Source organism: Rhinolophus hipposideros, assembly GCF_964194185.1.
Source record: "Rhinolophus hipposideros genome assembly, chromosome: 10".
Taxonomy (NCBI): domain Eukaryota; kingdom Metazoa; phylum Chordata; class Mammalia; order Chiroptera; family Rhinolophidae; genus Rhinolophus; species Rhinolophus hipposideros.
This window is the reverse complement of record NC_138056.1, coordinates 9253869-9269955: the sequence shown is the minus strand read 5'-3', so window position 1 is coordinate 9269955 and position 16087 is coordinate 9253869. Positions and strand designations below refer to the sequence as shown.

The 16087-nt window shown below is 50.3% G+C and overlaps 1 protein-coding gene across 1 annotated transcript; it reads left to right on the top strand.

The window, feature by feature from the left end:
• Positions 1-2544: 2544 nt before the first annotated feature.
• LOC308503732 (pepsin A) lies at positions 2545-11454 on the top strand (the record flags this gene model as incomplete). Its single annotated transcript, XM_081063365.1, has 9 exons — positions 2545-2600; positions 3302-3458; positions 5443-5560; positions 6092-6210; positions 6925-7124; positions 8739-8855; positions 9970-10114; positions 10207-10305; positions 11305-11454. The coding sequence occupies 9 exons, from the start codon at positions 2545-2547 to the stop codon at positions 11452-11454; spliced, it is 1161 nt and encodes a 386-aa protein (XP_080919491.1).
• Between the last annotated feature and the right edge of the window lie 4633 nt (positions 11455-16087).

Genomic DNA, 16087 nt, shown 5'->3' with positions numbered 1-16087 from the left:
TCTAAGGAACGGCTAAACTGCTTTCCCAAGCCGCTGTACCAACTTGCATCCCCACCTGCAACGTGGGTAAATCCCACTCCTCAGCCTCCTCCTCAGTGCTGGGTGTTGACAGTTATTTCCATTTCAGCCGCTCTAAGTGTGCTGCTGCTTCACACTCAATATTTAATCCTCACAACTGTCCTGTGGAATGGGTGGTGCCATTAGACCCATTTCACAGATGAGGAAACTGAGTCTCAGAAAGACTGGATCACCAGCCCCAGGTCTTACAGCGATTCAGAGGCTGGGCTGGGATTCAGACCCTGGAGCCAGGGCTCTTCCTAAGATTCTTCCGTGGCCCGCAGGAAACCCAGTCATTGGAGCAAGGGAGCAGGCACAGGACTAGATCAGAGAGACCTGGATTCTCATCCTTGCTCAGTCACTTCTCCTATGTCACCTCAGGCAAGTGGCACAACTTCTCTGTGCCTCAGTTTCCTCTTCTATAAGATGTGGATGATAGCATTGCTTACCACACTGAGATAAGAGTAAGAGGTCAGTATTCCTGAGCTCCCCTGTGTCCTGTCACCACTAAGGAAGAGAAACACGAACCATGTCACTCTGTGAAAGTTACCTGAATGGCCATGATTACATGGGATTCATTAAAAAGTAGTGAACACGTCCATGCATCATATAATTTGTTGGGGAAGCTGAAAGATAAACACAACACACACAATGTTCTTCACGGTTCATTCCCCACATCTCAACCCTGAGAGCTCCCGACTCACCCTCCTACCACCCAACCACAGTTCCCTTCATTTCCAAGTTGAAAGTGTGCATGAAAGACTCGGTCCTTCTTTCTTTTTCTTTTATAAAAAACAATTAGTATGAACAGTTTTATATATGTAAAACATATACATAAAGTATAAAGAATAATGGTGAGTACCCATGTACCCTCTGCCCAGCACAAGACACCAATTTCCTTTGAAGACCCTGATGAGCCCCCCCCAGCTCCCAGCACATGCCCCTCCCCCCTCCTTCCCTCCCTCCCTTCCTCTCTCCTTTCTTCCTCCCTAGTGTCGCCTTCACCCAGTGGCACCTTCGTCTGGTGCACCCAGGACTTAGGCAGGCACCTCAGGACCATCAGTTCCGCCAGATAAATGCTGAGATCAGCCCAAAGGTGAGAGTGGAGATGAAAGGAGAAAGGCTTGAGGGGGAGGAAAAGACAGAGGAGAGGAAGCAGGCACCAAAAGATGAGAAAGTGGAAAAAATGGGTCAAGGATCCACAGTTGGGACATGAAGGTGTCTTAACAGGTGGTTTTTGAAATACAAATGTGCTTTGTACTAACCACCGCTGGCCCTGAGCTTGATCGGCACTGCTCACCCTTCCATACTCACCCAGAGGCATTGGGGGAAATTTGGACTGTTCTTCAGAATCCATGTCTCCTGATGCTGGAAAACCCAGGGATGGCCCAGGCAGTCTGATTTCAGAACAAGACCTGCAGATAAGGCTCACCGCCTACTGGTGACCTTCCTCCCAGATATTCCCCTCCCTCACAATCCCTGAATCAAAATCTTCATTCCACTTTGTCTACCAAATAAACCCCACAAAGTAGAGAATCCATTGGGTTGGGAAGAATCCTCTTTTAAGAAGAGAACTTTCTAAGTCATTCACACACTAGTATGAATTTTCCAAGATTGCTTTGCTCCACTGCAGCTGATTCAGCCGAGTTTTAGGCATGGAGAACGTGGGAGAGTCAGACCCAGTGGGATCTCAAAGATGGAGGCTTCGAGCAACCTGAGAAGCTAGGAGAGAAACAATAGGAAGAGAAGAGGGGCAGAAGTGAGGGGCACAGATGCCAAAGACAACCCCGATGTGTTTCAAGGAAGGCAGCATTCTTCCGCTTGCTTCCCTCCCTCCTCTTCCTCTGTGCTGCACGCACCACTTTCCGATGACTCGACCCAATTGTCATGAGTGACCAGAGCCTAATAAAGCGTACAGGCTAGTTAGATACTCAACAACCCCATATAATGACATTACTATGGGGAAATGTGTCTTGAGTCCCAAACCATCGACCTATGAATATGGTTGGGAGTTGCAACAACAGGAACATGGCCCATCACAAAGTGGGGAGCTGCACTTCAAGAACCCCAGCCATCTGTCCCACCAGGACAGATCAGGGTACACTGAGCTCCTTTGACATCTGTTCCATATGAAGTGTACTTTAGCCCAACTTTGTCAAAATCGTCAGCTTGTCAAGTTTTAATGAATTTCAGTATTTAAGAAATAAACCTCCACTCCTTCACCCACTCTCTGCAGGTCCATCCCAATCGTGGGACAGGGTTACAATGGAAAGCTACTCAACCTGGAAACTTCTCAGAACATGGTTCAGGAGCCGGGACAATCTTATCAGGAAAGTTCCTGTTTGGGTTAGGAAAATGGGTGACATTTGAAGGCTGATAAGATAGACTCCGGAGCACCTGGGCTGTATATAAGAGCAGAAACAGCCTGCTGCTGTACGCTTTCCACCCAACTTCCCTTCTCTGGAGACTTGGGACCCAGGAAGAACCATGAAGTGGCTGCTGCTGCTCAGCTTGGTGGCACTCTCTGAGTGTTACATCTACAAGTGAGTCTGGGGGACAGGCAGCGCGGGAAGCAGCTCCCAAGGGGCTCCTTCCCTTTGCTGCCTGTCACATTGCCTGCCTTTCCTCCGTATTCTTCTTCTTCCGTCATACTTCTCCTCTCTCTTTTTTCTTTTTCTTTTTCTTTTTATTGGGGAATATTGGGGAACAGTGTGTTTCTCCAGGGCCCATCAGCTCCAAGTCATTGTCCTTCAATCTAGTTGTGGAGGGCGCAGCTCCGCTCCAAGTCCAGTCGCCGTTTTCAATCTTTAGTTGCAGGGGGCGCAGCCCACCATCCCATGTGGGAATTGAACCAGCAACCTTGTTGAGAGCTTGCACTCTAACCAACTGAGCCATCCGGCCGCCCCCTCTCTCTTTCTTGACCATCTCAAGTCTCCTTCCTTATTTCTCTCTGTGCCCTTTTAGGGAGCCAGCGCTGTAGACGTGGTGAATAGCCGAGGCCCTCAAGGGCAGCTGGGTTTGCTTCCCAGCTCCGTCCCGGGGCCAGGCGACTTTGGACAACCACTTAACCTCTTTGTATTATTGTGCCCAAAATGGGAGCATCTTCCCTCTTGACTGCCTTCCTCCGTCCTCTCTTGGGCCAGCCTCCTTTTCCTTCCAGGGCTGCCACAGCACCCCATCAGCAGATTCCTTGCCTAATTACTCTTCCTCCTCCAAACCACCTGTTTGCAAATGCTCGCCCCAGGATCCCCCTCATCAGAAAGAAGTCCTTGAGGCAGAACCTGATCGAGCATGGCCTTCTGAAGGACTACCTGAAGACACACAGCATTAACCCAGCCAGCAAGTACATCAAGGAGGCCGCCTCCATGATGGCCACCCAGCCCCTTGAGAACTACATGGATGTGAGTGCATGGGCAGGCGGCAGGGGCAGCTCCGAGGACTTGGCCGGAAGGAGAAAGGGAGTCCCGGGGGTCTTAGAAGATGGGCCAGGACTCTGAGCCCCCAGGCAGTAACCCATGGGTCTGCTCCTTGGATCTCGGAGACACAAGGAGGGCAGGAAAACTCATAGTCAGACTGTTGCTCTCATTGGTTCATCCTTTCCTCCAGTGTTTCTGTGTATGGAGCACCCCGTAATGTGTCAGGCTCTGCGCTGGGTGTTGGGGGAAGTAGCAGTGAACAAAACCGGGCACAGCCCCTGCCCTCATGGAGCTCACTGTCTCGTAGGGAGAGACAGACAATAATCCATGAACCTCACAAACCATGAGAAGCACAACTGGGCGGGGGCTACAGTGAAGGTGACATACTATGCCAATGTGGCAGGCAGGGACATCTCCCGGGGGCAGTGAAGGAAGAGCCAGTGTTCCGAGAGGACAGGAGAGAGTCCCAGAGAACAGGAGGGCTTGTGCCAGATCCTGTGGCAGCAGGGAGCAGCGTACATTTGAGGAAAGGTAGCCAGTCTGTGTGAAGAGCAGAGACAGAGTGAGGGAGGCAGGTGGGTGCCAAGTGAGGCTTGAGGGGTCAATGGGAGGAGCCAGACAGATTCTCTGATAAGGACCTGTATCCTGTCTGCTACTGAATCAGCTTAAGGGTGGTTCACATGATCAGATTGGAGTTACGGGAGATCACTCTGACTATTTTATTTGGGACACAAGGACAATGCTTTGCCCTTCAGTAAATACTCTGTCCCCTGGGTGAACGTCACAGGGCCAAGGAAACAAAGCAGTGTTGCCTGTCGTTAAGAGCTCAGCCTATGAAACCTACCAGACCTGGTGCAAATCTAGGCTTTAATGCTTCCCAGCCGTGTGACCTTGGCAAGTCATTTATGCTGAGTTTCCTCCTCTGTGAAACAGAACCACTAATATCTACGATCAGAAGATTGTTACGAGTAATTAGTGCAATACTGTTTTTTGAAGTACTTAACACAGAGTCTGTCCCCTAGTAACAGCTTGGGAAAGTTAGCCCATTTATTCACTTAACTATTTATGAAGCACCTACTATGTGCTGTGGGCTATGCAAGGAGCTGAGGAAACAATAGTGAATAAGCAAAGTTCCTGGAGCTTATTCTGGAGAAGACAAGTAAGAGACAAATAAATATGTAAGATAATTTCAGAGAAATTAACAGAGAAAAATTAATTAGAGTAAGGGAAAGAAGAGCAATGGGGTAGGGGGCAGATATAGATAATGTGATCAGAGAGGGCCTCTTGGAGGAGGTGACATTTGACTAGAGCTCTGAATGACTGATGATAAGGAGTGAGCCAAGGAAAGATCTAGAATAAACATTTTCCAAGCAAAAGAAATAGCAAGTGAAAAGGCCCTGGGAAGGGAATGAGCTTGTCATCATCAAAGAATAGCAAGACGAACGTAGCTGGAACAGCTGGCAAGGGAGAAAGTGCTGGTACTAAGAATAAAAATCCTGACAATGCCCTTTCTTGAAACCTGCTATACACACCTAGATTTATCAAGAAGATATCTCTAGGGGTTTCCATCTTTTGGAGACTTGTTTATCTCCTGATCGACAATTCAATGAACCAGCATTTAAAGTTTCCTCTGCTGAGTGCTTTAAGTTTCCACCCTGTCCTCTAAGAACATGCATTCTCTAGGATGGCAAAACTAAAACGAACAAGACACGATTATCATTAGGTATTAATGGTGCTTAGCAGAGAACAATCAGAGGGAAATGGGAGAAATCTGGGAAGACTTCAAGGAGGGGGCGTTCAGGCTGGGTCTTGAAGGACAGATGCATAAGACAGGGAGAGAAAGACAAGAACAGTGAAGAGAAAGGCAGGAAGCGGGCTGAGGCGCCCACCCAGAGACAGTCCCTGGAGAGGCCATGGGGGGGTGGGGGAGAGTCCCCAGTCCGTGAACCTTGCTGTCCCCACCCGGCAGTTGGAGTACTTCGGCACCATCGGCATCGGAACCCCCCCTCAGGAGTTCACCGTCATCTTTGACACAGGCTCTTCCAACCTGTGGGTGCCCTCGGTCTACTGCTCCAGTCCTGCCTGCTGTGAGTACCCGGGCCCCCAGCACCAACTAACCTGGGAGCCCTGAACACTCAGGCACTTCAGAGCGGTCCAATTGCAAGTCCACTGGAGCCATTCAAGAATTCATTCCACAGGCATTCACTGAGCACCTACTATGTGCCAAGCCTACTATGTGCCCTGGGGAATGAAGGGGTGAATCACACATAGTCCCTGCCCTCAAGAAGTTCATTCCAATGGCAGAAAGAAGTGTGATGGTGCCCTTCACCATGGGTAGCCATGGGCCTGCACCTTTCAGTGTTTTCCTGGGGCATCTTCAGGGGGACTGTGGGGTCGGTTGGGGACCTTCCATCAGTGAGATGCTCCCAGCTTGATCCAACCAGACCGGAATGAAACCGGGGAATGCTAGGGTTCCAAAGTCTAGGGTAAATGTTACCCTTCTCCTCCAAAGCCCCACCCGCACCCCTGGACCCAGGCACCCACCCAGGAAGACATCCACAGCCCAAGATTCTCACTCAGCTTTTGGAGGTTGACGATGTCACTTCTTGTCCTCACAGCCAACCACAACCGCTTTAACCCTCAGCAGTCCTCCACCTACCAGGGCACCAACCAGAAGCTCTCGGTTGCCTATGGCACCGGCAGCATGACAGGCATCCTCGGGTACGACACAGTCCAGGTAAACACTTGTTGGCTGGCCATTTCATCCCGCCCAGCCCTCGGGCCAGCTTCCTGGGACCTTGGGTGCCACCCAGAACCAGCTCCCCCAGAAGCAGCTCGTTCAAGCAATACGGGTCTCAGTGATCATAAGAGTAAGCCAACTGGGAGATGGGAAGGGGGAAATAGCACAGATGTCACAGACATTTCTGGGTATGGCAGTAGTGAGTAAGGGGGTGGTGCCTGGAGCCACAAGCCAACCTCACTGCCACCCAAGCTGAGTGTTATGTGGGGGTCAGGGTGGAGAAGGTAAGAAAAGGTTCAGTTCTCTTAGCACCTCCTCCTCTTCCTTCCCTGCAGCCCCTCTGCAGCTTCCCCTACCCAGTCACAAAAGTTGCACCAGCTGCCCCGTCCAGGGCACAGCAGGGGTCAAGGGCTCTGATTTGCCTGGGGTCTGCTTTCCATCCCATCGTCAGATACACAAACACACGGTGACCATCTGTTCTGCAGCAAATTCTCACACCAAGCTGCAGACTGTGGCCATCTGGAGGTCCGCCGTGATGGTTACCTCCAGCAGAATAACAAGCATTCCTGGGGACAATCCCTTCCCCCTCCTGAGTCCCTAGAAGCCGAGTCCTACACAAAATGAACCAGAATGCTCCGGGACCATAGGCTGGCGCCCTGCAGGGCTCTGTCCACACAAGCTGAGCTTGAACAACTTGGTCCCCCTACCCAGGTTGGAGGCATCAAGGACACCAACCAGATCTTTGGCCTAAGCAAGACAGAGCCCGGCTCCTTCCTGTACTACGCGCCCTTCGATGGCATCCTGGGTCTGGCCTACCCCAGCATTTCCTCCTCGGGGGCCACACCTGTCTTTGACAACATCTGGAACCAGGGTCTGGTTTCCCAAGATCTCTTCTCTGTCTACTTGAGCTCGTAAGTGGGGGGGGGGGGCAGTCACAGTCGCCTGGCCCAGCAGGGTGCTGTCCAGGGGGGGGGTTGAGAGGGGCTCAGCAAGCAAGGGATTTGAAAGGTCAGTGTCTAAGGCGTGAGAGGTGTATCTTTGGAGAGAACGGCACTAAATTCCTCTCTGACAAGAGCGGTCTTCATTCATCTTATTTTGAGCAGCCTGGGTCTTTGTTACCTTGACTTACACAACTCGGCTGTCATTAACCGTTCGCTCTCCAGCACTAGTCCCCTCATCACTGGGGGGATGTCCCCAAAAGACCACCATTTAAAGTGAATCCACTTAAAATAGGAGCCAAAATTCCATAGCGAAAAATGAGAAAAGAAAAAGAGTTGACGGGGACGTACTTATATCTTGAACAGTGAAACTTTTAAATGATGGGGAAAAGTTTCTTTTATTAGTTAAAATCTAAGTCCCCATTGTGACTCTGAGTTCATTCATAGAATGAATAAAGAATAAGCCAAGTATTCGTTTTAGCTGAGTAGAAGTTTATGCAAGACTCTCTGAGGGTCATCAGCTTTCCCGAGACAGTCGCGTCCTTCTTTTTTGACGGATTTGTCAGTGTGATGTTTCTCTTCGTCTGTTAACTCCTCCCCTGTCATCTCATTGTGTCACAGGTACTGTCAGGTGTTTACCGCAAAGGCAGGGTGGGGTTTACCTGTGGCCAGTTCTTTGGTGATGAATTCCTACCATCATCTACATGTGCTTCCCTATGTAACCCACGTCTACAGAGATTCAGACAATCAATATTCCAGTTAACAAGGCCCCCTGCAATTTACAACAGGAAGGCCCCTTTCTCCTGTCTCCTCATGGCCCACTTAATACTCAAGTCAGCTATTAAACATAACCTACCTTTACAGGTACTTAGGTATTTGGTGTAGGGTTCTTATCTCTCAGACTAGATCAGAATTTCTCGATATCGGCACTGTTAACATTTTGGACCAGATAATCCCTTTTTGTTGGGGGCCATCCTGTGCATCGTAGGGTGTTTAACAGCCTCCCTGGCCTCTACCCAATCGATGCCAGTGACACCCCTACCCCCACCCAACGTGACAATCAAAAAAACGTCTCCAGCCATTGGCATAGGTCCCCTGGGGGCAAAACTGCCCCAGGCTATGAACAAGAACTACACAGTCAAGTCCTTAAGAGCAAACACTGTCATGTATTCACTTCACTTGAGGTCCCCACGGCAACAAGAGTACGCGGTGGAAACTACACACTTTGGAAGTAGAAGGACACGGATTCTGTCTGGGTTTTGCCACTCTTTGACTGTGTGACCTTGGGCAAGTTGCCTCACCTCTCTGTGCCTTCGTTTCTTCTCTGTAAAGTGGAAATAATAATAATCATAGTGACCATGGCATGGGCCTTGGTGTAAAGATTAAAAAAAACCTTGTCTGTCACACACTTGGCATAGCTCCTGGCACTGGCAAGAGCCTAATCAAAGTGAATCCTTAAAACAGAGGCCAACGTTCCATGGCAAAACAATGAAAAAGGCAGCTCTTAGAATGCACATACTTACGTTCCGCTGAATGCGTGAAGGAATGAAGGAATGAATTCCTGTCTTTTCGCCCCACTTTCCATAGCAATGACCAGGGTGGCAGCGTGGTGATGTTTGGTGGCATCGATTCTTCTTACTACACTGGAAACCTGAACTGGGTGCCTCTTTCTTCTGAGACTTACTGGCAGATCACCGTGGATAGGTGAGGTCACTGTGGATGGGCAACATCCTGGCATGAGTCCCAGATCCCATTTCTTTACAGACTCATAGTCAACTTAGTTTTCCAGAATCCCCCTGCAACAGCCAGCTCAGGGAAATGTGCCCCAGGAGGAGAAGGGGGAAGTTGGCCAAGCCAGAGAGAACCCGGGCAAGGCACCTCACTGGAGGATAAGAGCTGTCTGAGACCCCCAGACCCTCTGCAAGGATAAGACAGCCACTTTCCATCTGGTCACCGAAGCAGGACAATCTACCAGCATCCCCGGGGAGAGCTGGAGGACCCGGCTGTCCACATATCTTAGCATTTAGGGGACCTGTGAACTGGCACACACTCCTATCATTCTAGGAAAAATGTCACTTTTAGTCTAGGGATAGGGCAAAATGGCTGAGAAGTTGTTTCAGGCCATTCCTTCCCACCTTCCCCATCAGGGCTTGCCCATCCCCCATGCAGCCTCATTCCGCAGCTGTTCTTCCCCTCGCTGGCCTGCTATGGTGACCAAGCAGCCGGGTTTACCCAGGAGTGAGCAGTTTCCTGGGACGTGAGAATTTTGAACTAAAACCAGGACAGCCCTGGGCAGACCAGCATGCGCCGGTCGCTATGTCTGCTCCAGCCGTGCTAAACCTTCATCCGTTCCTCCAACTCCCACACTCGCTCCCCTTGTCTCCGTCACTCCCCACCTGCATCCCATCTTCCTGTATGTCCTCCTCCAGCTCTTCACCTCCTTGGCAACCTGTGGTTGTCTGCTTCCCGGAGAAGCCTCCCCTGGGTGTTCCCCCCCCCCCCCGGATCGTGGCTCTGTCCCCCTGCCATGTGCCCTGCTCATCCTGCTCTTTCTCGACTGTAACGTATCTTTCCAGCTACGGCGTGGCTGGTCTTGTTGGGCCTTGTATCTCCCATGCCTCGTACAGAGTAGGCACTCAGTGAATATTTATGGAGTAAATGAATGCATGAAGGAATGAGTATGTGAATGAGAGAAGCTGAAATTTGATGTATTGGCCAATGGATGGAGAGGAGGGCCCCTCTGGGGTCACGCGGTTCCTCCTTGGGGAGATGTACTCCCTGGGGGCTAAAGAGACCCTTCGTTTCATCTCGCTCTCAGCATCACCATGAATGGACAGGCCATCGCTTGCAGTGGGAGCTGCCAGGCCATTGTGGACACCGGCACCTCTCTGCTGTCTGGCCCCACCAATGCCATTGCCAGAATCCAGAGCTACATTGGAGCCAGACAGAACGAGAATGGCGAGGTGAGCCCAGGGCTGACGGCCCTGTCCTAGACCCAGGTGCTGGGTCTGCCATGCAGAAGGAATGCAGCCCTTCTGACCCTTCCTCTTTCCAGATGGTGGTCAGCTGCTCCGCCATTAACAACCTGCCCAACATCGTGTTCACCATCAATGGCGTCCAGTACCCTCTGCCCCCCAGTGCCTACGTCCTACAGGTAAGGGGGCTCTGGGCCTTCCACCTAGGTGGGCTTGCCTAGAATGTGACCACACCCTCCCGCTTCACCCAAGGGAAAGCCCACTTCCACAAGCTGCGGCTGACATCTGCTCTGGACAGCCTCCGGAGAGAAAGGCTACATTACAAATAAATGCATGAATGAGAATTTGGATGCAGCCCCCGCCCCTAGGAGAAAAAATGAGGCAAAAAAAAACAAAGAGGATGAAAAGAGGATTTCTAGTCCAAGCCCTCGTCTTAATTACTAGCCTGTGGCTGCTCAGTGTGCTTAGGGGAGATCGACCACATCAAAGCTACGGGGTTGAGCAAAGGGGAATCATAACTCGCAGAGAGTGAGGGCTGCTACGCACCTACTATCTCTATGAAGTAACAAGTCTTCAGTCCAATGAAGCCCAGGAAAATGCTTTGTCTTCTCTGAAATGCCGGGTGGGGAACTAGTTTCGCCCAGTGGGTCGATGTTATTCGACAGGAAGGACTGATGTCCGGGCTGCTCCCCCGTGATGCTGATTAAGGGTGAGCGTGAGGCCGGAGCAATGGGGCCTTTGCAAAGCTCCCCAGGTGATTCTACTGTGCCCCTACGGCTGTGGCCCGGTGCCTCGGTGCCTGAAAAGGGCTCACAGCTGACCTGGTTTGTCACTGAATGGGATCAGAATAATGACAAGAGGCTGTGACATCAGGGCTTCCAAAATCCTTCCCAGCAGCTGAGTCCTCCCTAAACCCCTTAGCTCCGATGCTGATGTCAGGGTTTGTGCATCTGCCAGAAATGCTGGATAATGTCTCGTAATCCCTGGAAACCAATAGTGCAGTGAACAGCTTATGCAGGCAGACGCCAGGCCAAGAAGAGCCAAGTCCCCGGACACGAGCCAGGAAGCTCCTCCTTGCACGTGCCTTGCAGCTGACCACGGCCCTTGATGCTTAGTCCCCGGTGCCTGTCACTGCTGAGTCTCCATCCCATTTCCGGTTTGATTCTCCTTTTCTCCAGAGCCAGCAGGGCTGCACCAGCGGCTTCCAGGGCATGGACATCCCCACCGCCTCCGGAGAGCTCTGGATCCTGGGCGACGTCTTCATTCGTCAGTACTTCACCGTCTTTGACAGGGGGAACAACCAGGTGGGTCTGGCTCCCGTGGCCTAAGCCTGAGTTTTCCCAGCCTCCTCCCAGGAAGACCCAGCACGAGTCCTGAGCCCACTCTACGTGTATCTAATTCTCCCAAACTGTTCTTCCTGGGGGATTGGGAAGGTGGAATCTTGGCCCTCTTCCCTGTCATCCTAATAATGTAGAATAAAAACATGACCTCCTGAAAAATGTTTTGTGGAGTTGCTTCTCTTTATTGGTATTTCTCATCACATCGCCAGGGTCCGAACACCAGGGCAGGGGGACAGAAATGACTTGGCCCACTCGGATAGCCCCACACACAGTGACAGTGGCAGCACACACTTCCTATTAGAGCCAGGAAGACAAATGGGCCTCAGCAGGTCCTGCTGGGGGCATCATATAAAGAGTTGGGAGTCATTTACACTTCCATTTAAAAAAGTGAAATAAAATGAAAAAGCCTTGGGGACAAAAAATGCCGGGCCATTGCCTTCTCATGGACCAGAGTGCCTAATTCTTGGTTAAGGGAATTAATTTTTTGTTTCTCCCAAAGCCAATAGATAACGAGAAAAGGAGAGAGATTGAGGACAGGTGGCCACTGATGGTGACATTCCTAGTAGGCCAGGCAGGCTGGTATTATCTGTAAGACATGGGCTAGCGTGGTGACAGAAGCTGACACCCCACAATCTACCAGGCTGCTCTCTGTGATTAGCTGTTTTCTCCAGACTAACAATTGAGGACCCCTTCATACTCCGGGTACAGGGTACAAGACACTGAACTGATGCATTTCCCATCAGGAAAGAGCATGGTTTTCCAGTTCCCTGAAGAAAGGTTAGAGAGCAGGAACTGAGCATGCTCATTAGCAAACATGCCCTAGAAATGCAAACAGAAAACAGACCAGCATTTCTCAGTGTTTTGGTAGCAAAATATTCAACGAAAACCAGTTTCAAAATAAGTAGGAAACGTGCTGCATTCTAGGCCCTACTTCGAGGTTCACAAGGCACACATCCCAGTCAAAGGCTCTGAGAAGTCCTGCTGCAAAGTGCTCTGTTTCACTTTAACTCAGCTTAGGTTGAGCCCAGTTCCTCTTTTGCTAGTAAACCTATTATAGTCCTGTGCTCCTCCGCACGCACATTGGAAAAATTCCCATAGCTCCTGCCTCTGCTGACGGCTGGATTCCAGACTGTTCGCTGGAGACACTGGCCTGAGGGCTGGAACTGGGCCTCCCTGCTGAGGGGGAGTGACTTTGGGATGACCAGAACAAGATGGCTTTGGATACGGTCTTGTCACGTCATCCTGCAATTTGTCATTTATCACTCACACAATTATAAGATATTGAGTTCTAGGAAGGGACAGCTGAACGATCTTTTGGAAACACTAATGTGATCACATCCCTTCCTTGCTTCAAGCCTTTAATTACTGCCTTGCTATTGCACTTGGAATGAGCCTATAAATCCTGGCGTGGCCTTGAGGTCCTGCGTGTTCTGGTCCCTATGTACCTTCCCTGCCTCACCTGGATCCCTCTTACCCTGAGTTCCCATCAGCCTGGCCTTCTTCCACCTCCACAAATACCCAAACTTCTTCCCCACCTCCAGACCTTTGTACACACTGTTCCCTTTGCCTGGGTTGCTGTTCCCTTTTTCTTGACCTGCCTAACATCCTGCAGATCTCAACTTAAACACCAATTCCCTGGGAAGCCTTCCCTGACTAATTTCTCATGGAGCCCAGCCCTCCTTTCCTTTATGGCACTGGACACAAGGCATTTGTGGGACTGCTTGTTTCAGAGCCACCAGGGAAAGGACTGCCCATTCAACATGTAACTGTTGAATTCCCAGCAGCAAGAGCAGGGCCTGGCACACAATAGATGCTCACTAAAGACTTGTTGACTGAGTGATGAATTCGAGATGACTTTTTAAAAGGGTACAAGGATAGGACGACAGAGTGGGTCTGATTTGACTGAGGCCATGTTGAAGACAACAGATGGGTCTGCTCCACCCCCACTGGCATTCTGTCCCCGTCGTATTTGGTTATGAGACCAACAGGTGGACTTCTCAGGTTTCTAGGGAGGAATTTCACAGTGTCCTGCCTCCTTTGCTGTTTGTGTTTCTGACATTTCCCAAGCACCTCTTATGAGCCAGGCCGGGTCCTAGGCTCTGGGGACGCGGGCAGGTCTTCCCGGACCCTTCCTGTTCTGCCGCTGGCCACATCTGTCCTTCTTCTCAGCCCCACCAGCTGCAGCTCAGCCTCTCCCTCCCAGCCCTGCTTCCGTTCCCTCACCCTGGGATTCCAGGATCCGGACAGAATCTTAGAAGGCTCCCCGTCAAACAGATCATTTCAACAGGAAAACTCTGCACTAATGAATCTGATCTGACACTTCCCACTTTGCTCCACAAGAGAAGATGGATTCACTCACGTTCCTTTTCTCCAGTCTCAGGCCTCTTCTCCATTCATTTTTCTCCATTTCCCCAGGGCCTCAGGGATCTAAGCTCAGCTGGAGCCATCCTTTCCATTCACACTTGTCCAGGGGTGTTATTTTCATCTCATAGGTCTCTGCTCCACTCATCTACAGAATCCAAACCCTCTCCAAATGCAGATTCTCACACAATGCTGGTCAGACTGCAAATTGGTAGAACCCCTAAGGAGAGCCATTTGGCAACATCCATCAAAATTAGAAATGCACATACTTTTTGGCCCAGTAACTTCACTTCTGGGAATTTATCTTGAAAATACACTTGTACACGTACAAAATGATGTAAGTACAAGGTTATTCTTTGTAGCATCTTTTGTAAGAGCAAAATTCAAAATGACCCAAATGTCTACCCACAGGGAATAGTTAAACAACTTATGGTGTGTGTGTCCAAGGAGTCACTGTGCAGCTGTGAAAAGGAAGAAGTGAGTCTGCTTGCTAGGTACTGGGAGAGAAAGATCTTGCCAAGAAATTGTTAGGTGAAAACAAACAACAAACAAACAAAAGGAGACAACAGGGCTCATACTATGTAACATCTGGATTATAAAGAAAGAAAATAAGATTTGCTTCCATATACACAAAGGAACTGAGAAAGGGCACACAGGAACCAGAGACCACAGAAAAGAGAAGGGGAACAACTGGGTATATGTGGGATGGGGGAGACGCCTCACTGAACACAATTTTACATATTTTTATTTCTAAGGATGTGGACGTACTGCACATTCAAAATAAGTTAATGAAAGATACTTTTAACCCTCTGAAAGTTTATCCTCACTCGCAACCTACTGTGGTTTGTCTTCAGGCCCGTTCATCTAAGAACCTCCAAAATCAGGTCTCTCAAACCGGGTCTGATCGTGTGGCCCTTTGAGAATCCCCAGGTCCAATGAAACGGACCGTGTGGAACAGGCTTCCGGCACACTCTCCTTACCCTCTGCTGCTTCTCAGAGCCCTCAATGTGGAGTCCTCGGTTAGGGGAAATGCAGGTTGTGTTCATCCAAGAACAAACACCCTCTTGCTGGTGGGAGCCCAGGCTGCTAACAATTTAGACCAGCTCATCCTGTTTGTTAAAAGCAGAGGTCTGGAAGGTGGTCCTCCAGCCTTCTGGAACCAGCCAGCGCTAGGCAGGGGCCATGCACACTGGGGCATATTGTGAAGAGAACAGGTTCTTACCCAATGGGATCCCTCAGGGGCTCCCAGCACATCACAAGGATACTGCCTGCCATAGGGGAAGGAGGAAAGCTCCAAGTCCCCTAGGGTCCCTGAGAAGGGACTGGGTTGACCACAGTGTGAGGCACTAAGAGCCCTGGCCCAGATAGGAGGTCTTCTGCAGATGGTTCCCGCTTCTCTTCCATGAGAGCCTTCTATCCTGGAGCGAGTGACAAGGAGACAGCCTCCGTCCTTGGGTAGGGCCCGCTGGACACGCCAGAAACGAGAGACAAGAGTGGCATCCTCGGGCACTTGGGGTGGGGCAATTCTGAGCCATATGCTACAAGATCTCCCAGAGCAGCAGAGGGTAAGGAGAGTGTGCCGGAAGTCTGTTCCACACGGTCCGTTTCACAGGAACTGGGGATTCCCAAATGGCCACACGATCAGACCCGGTTTGAGAGACCTGATTTTGGAGGTTCTTAGATGAACGGGCCTGAAGAAAAACCACAGTAGGTTGCGAATGAGGATAAACTTTCAGAGGGTTAAAAGTATCTTTCATTAACTTATTTTGAATGTGTAGTACATCCACATCCTTAGAAATAAAAAATATGTAAATTGGCACAAGGACTGTGCCAATTGCCCATAGCAAGGACCCCTCTTCAATGCACCTTCATTGGTTTTCTTCCCTTCTCCCTCTCACTTACCTCACTTACCCCTGCTCCCTGGGATCACCTCTCAGGTCAGTGACTCTCACCCAAGTAATTATCTCTGGGTCTGCACTGGGGAGCCCAAACAAAGCTAAGGTGGTCATGGTATCCTCCCATCAGCTGTAGCTGTCAAGTTGTCTCTCTGAAAGTCCCGCAGAAGAACCCAACCAAGTGCGATGTGAAGGGGAAAGTCAGAACAGGGCTCCCCTTCCAGGTCAGCCTTCATAATCTGTGCAACCTTAGGACATATTCCTAACCTCTCTGGGCCTCTGTGGCTCCAGCTGTAAACTGGGGGTGGAAGGAGAGTCCATATAAGCATGTTTTTATACTTGGACCACCTTGAGGAAATGTCCTC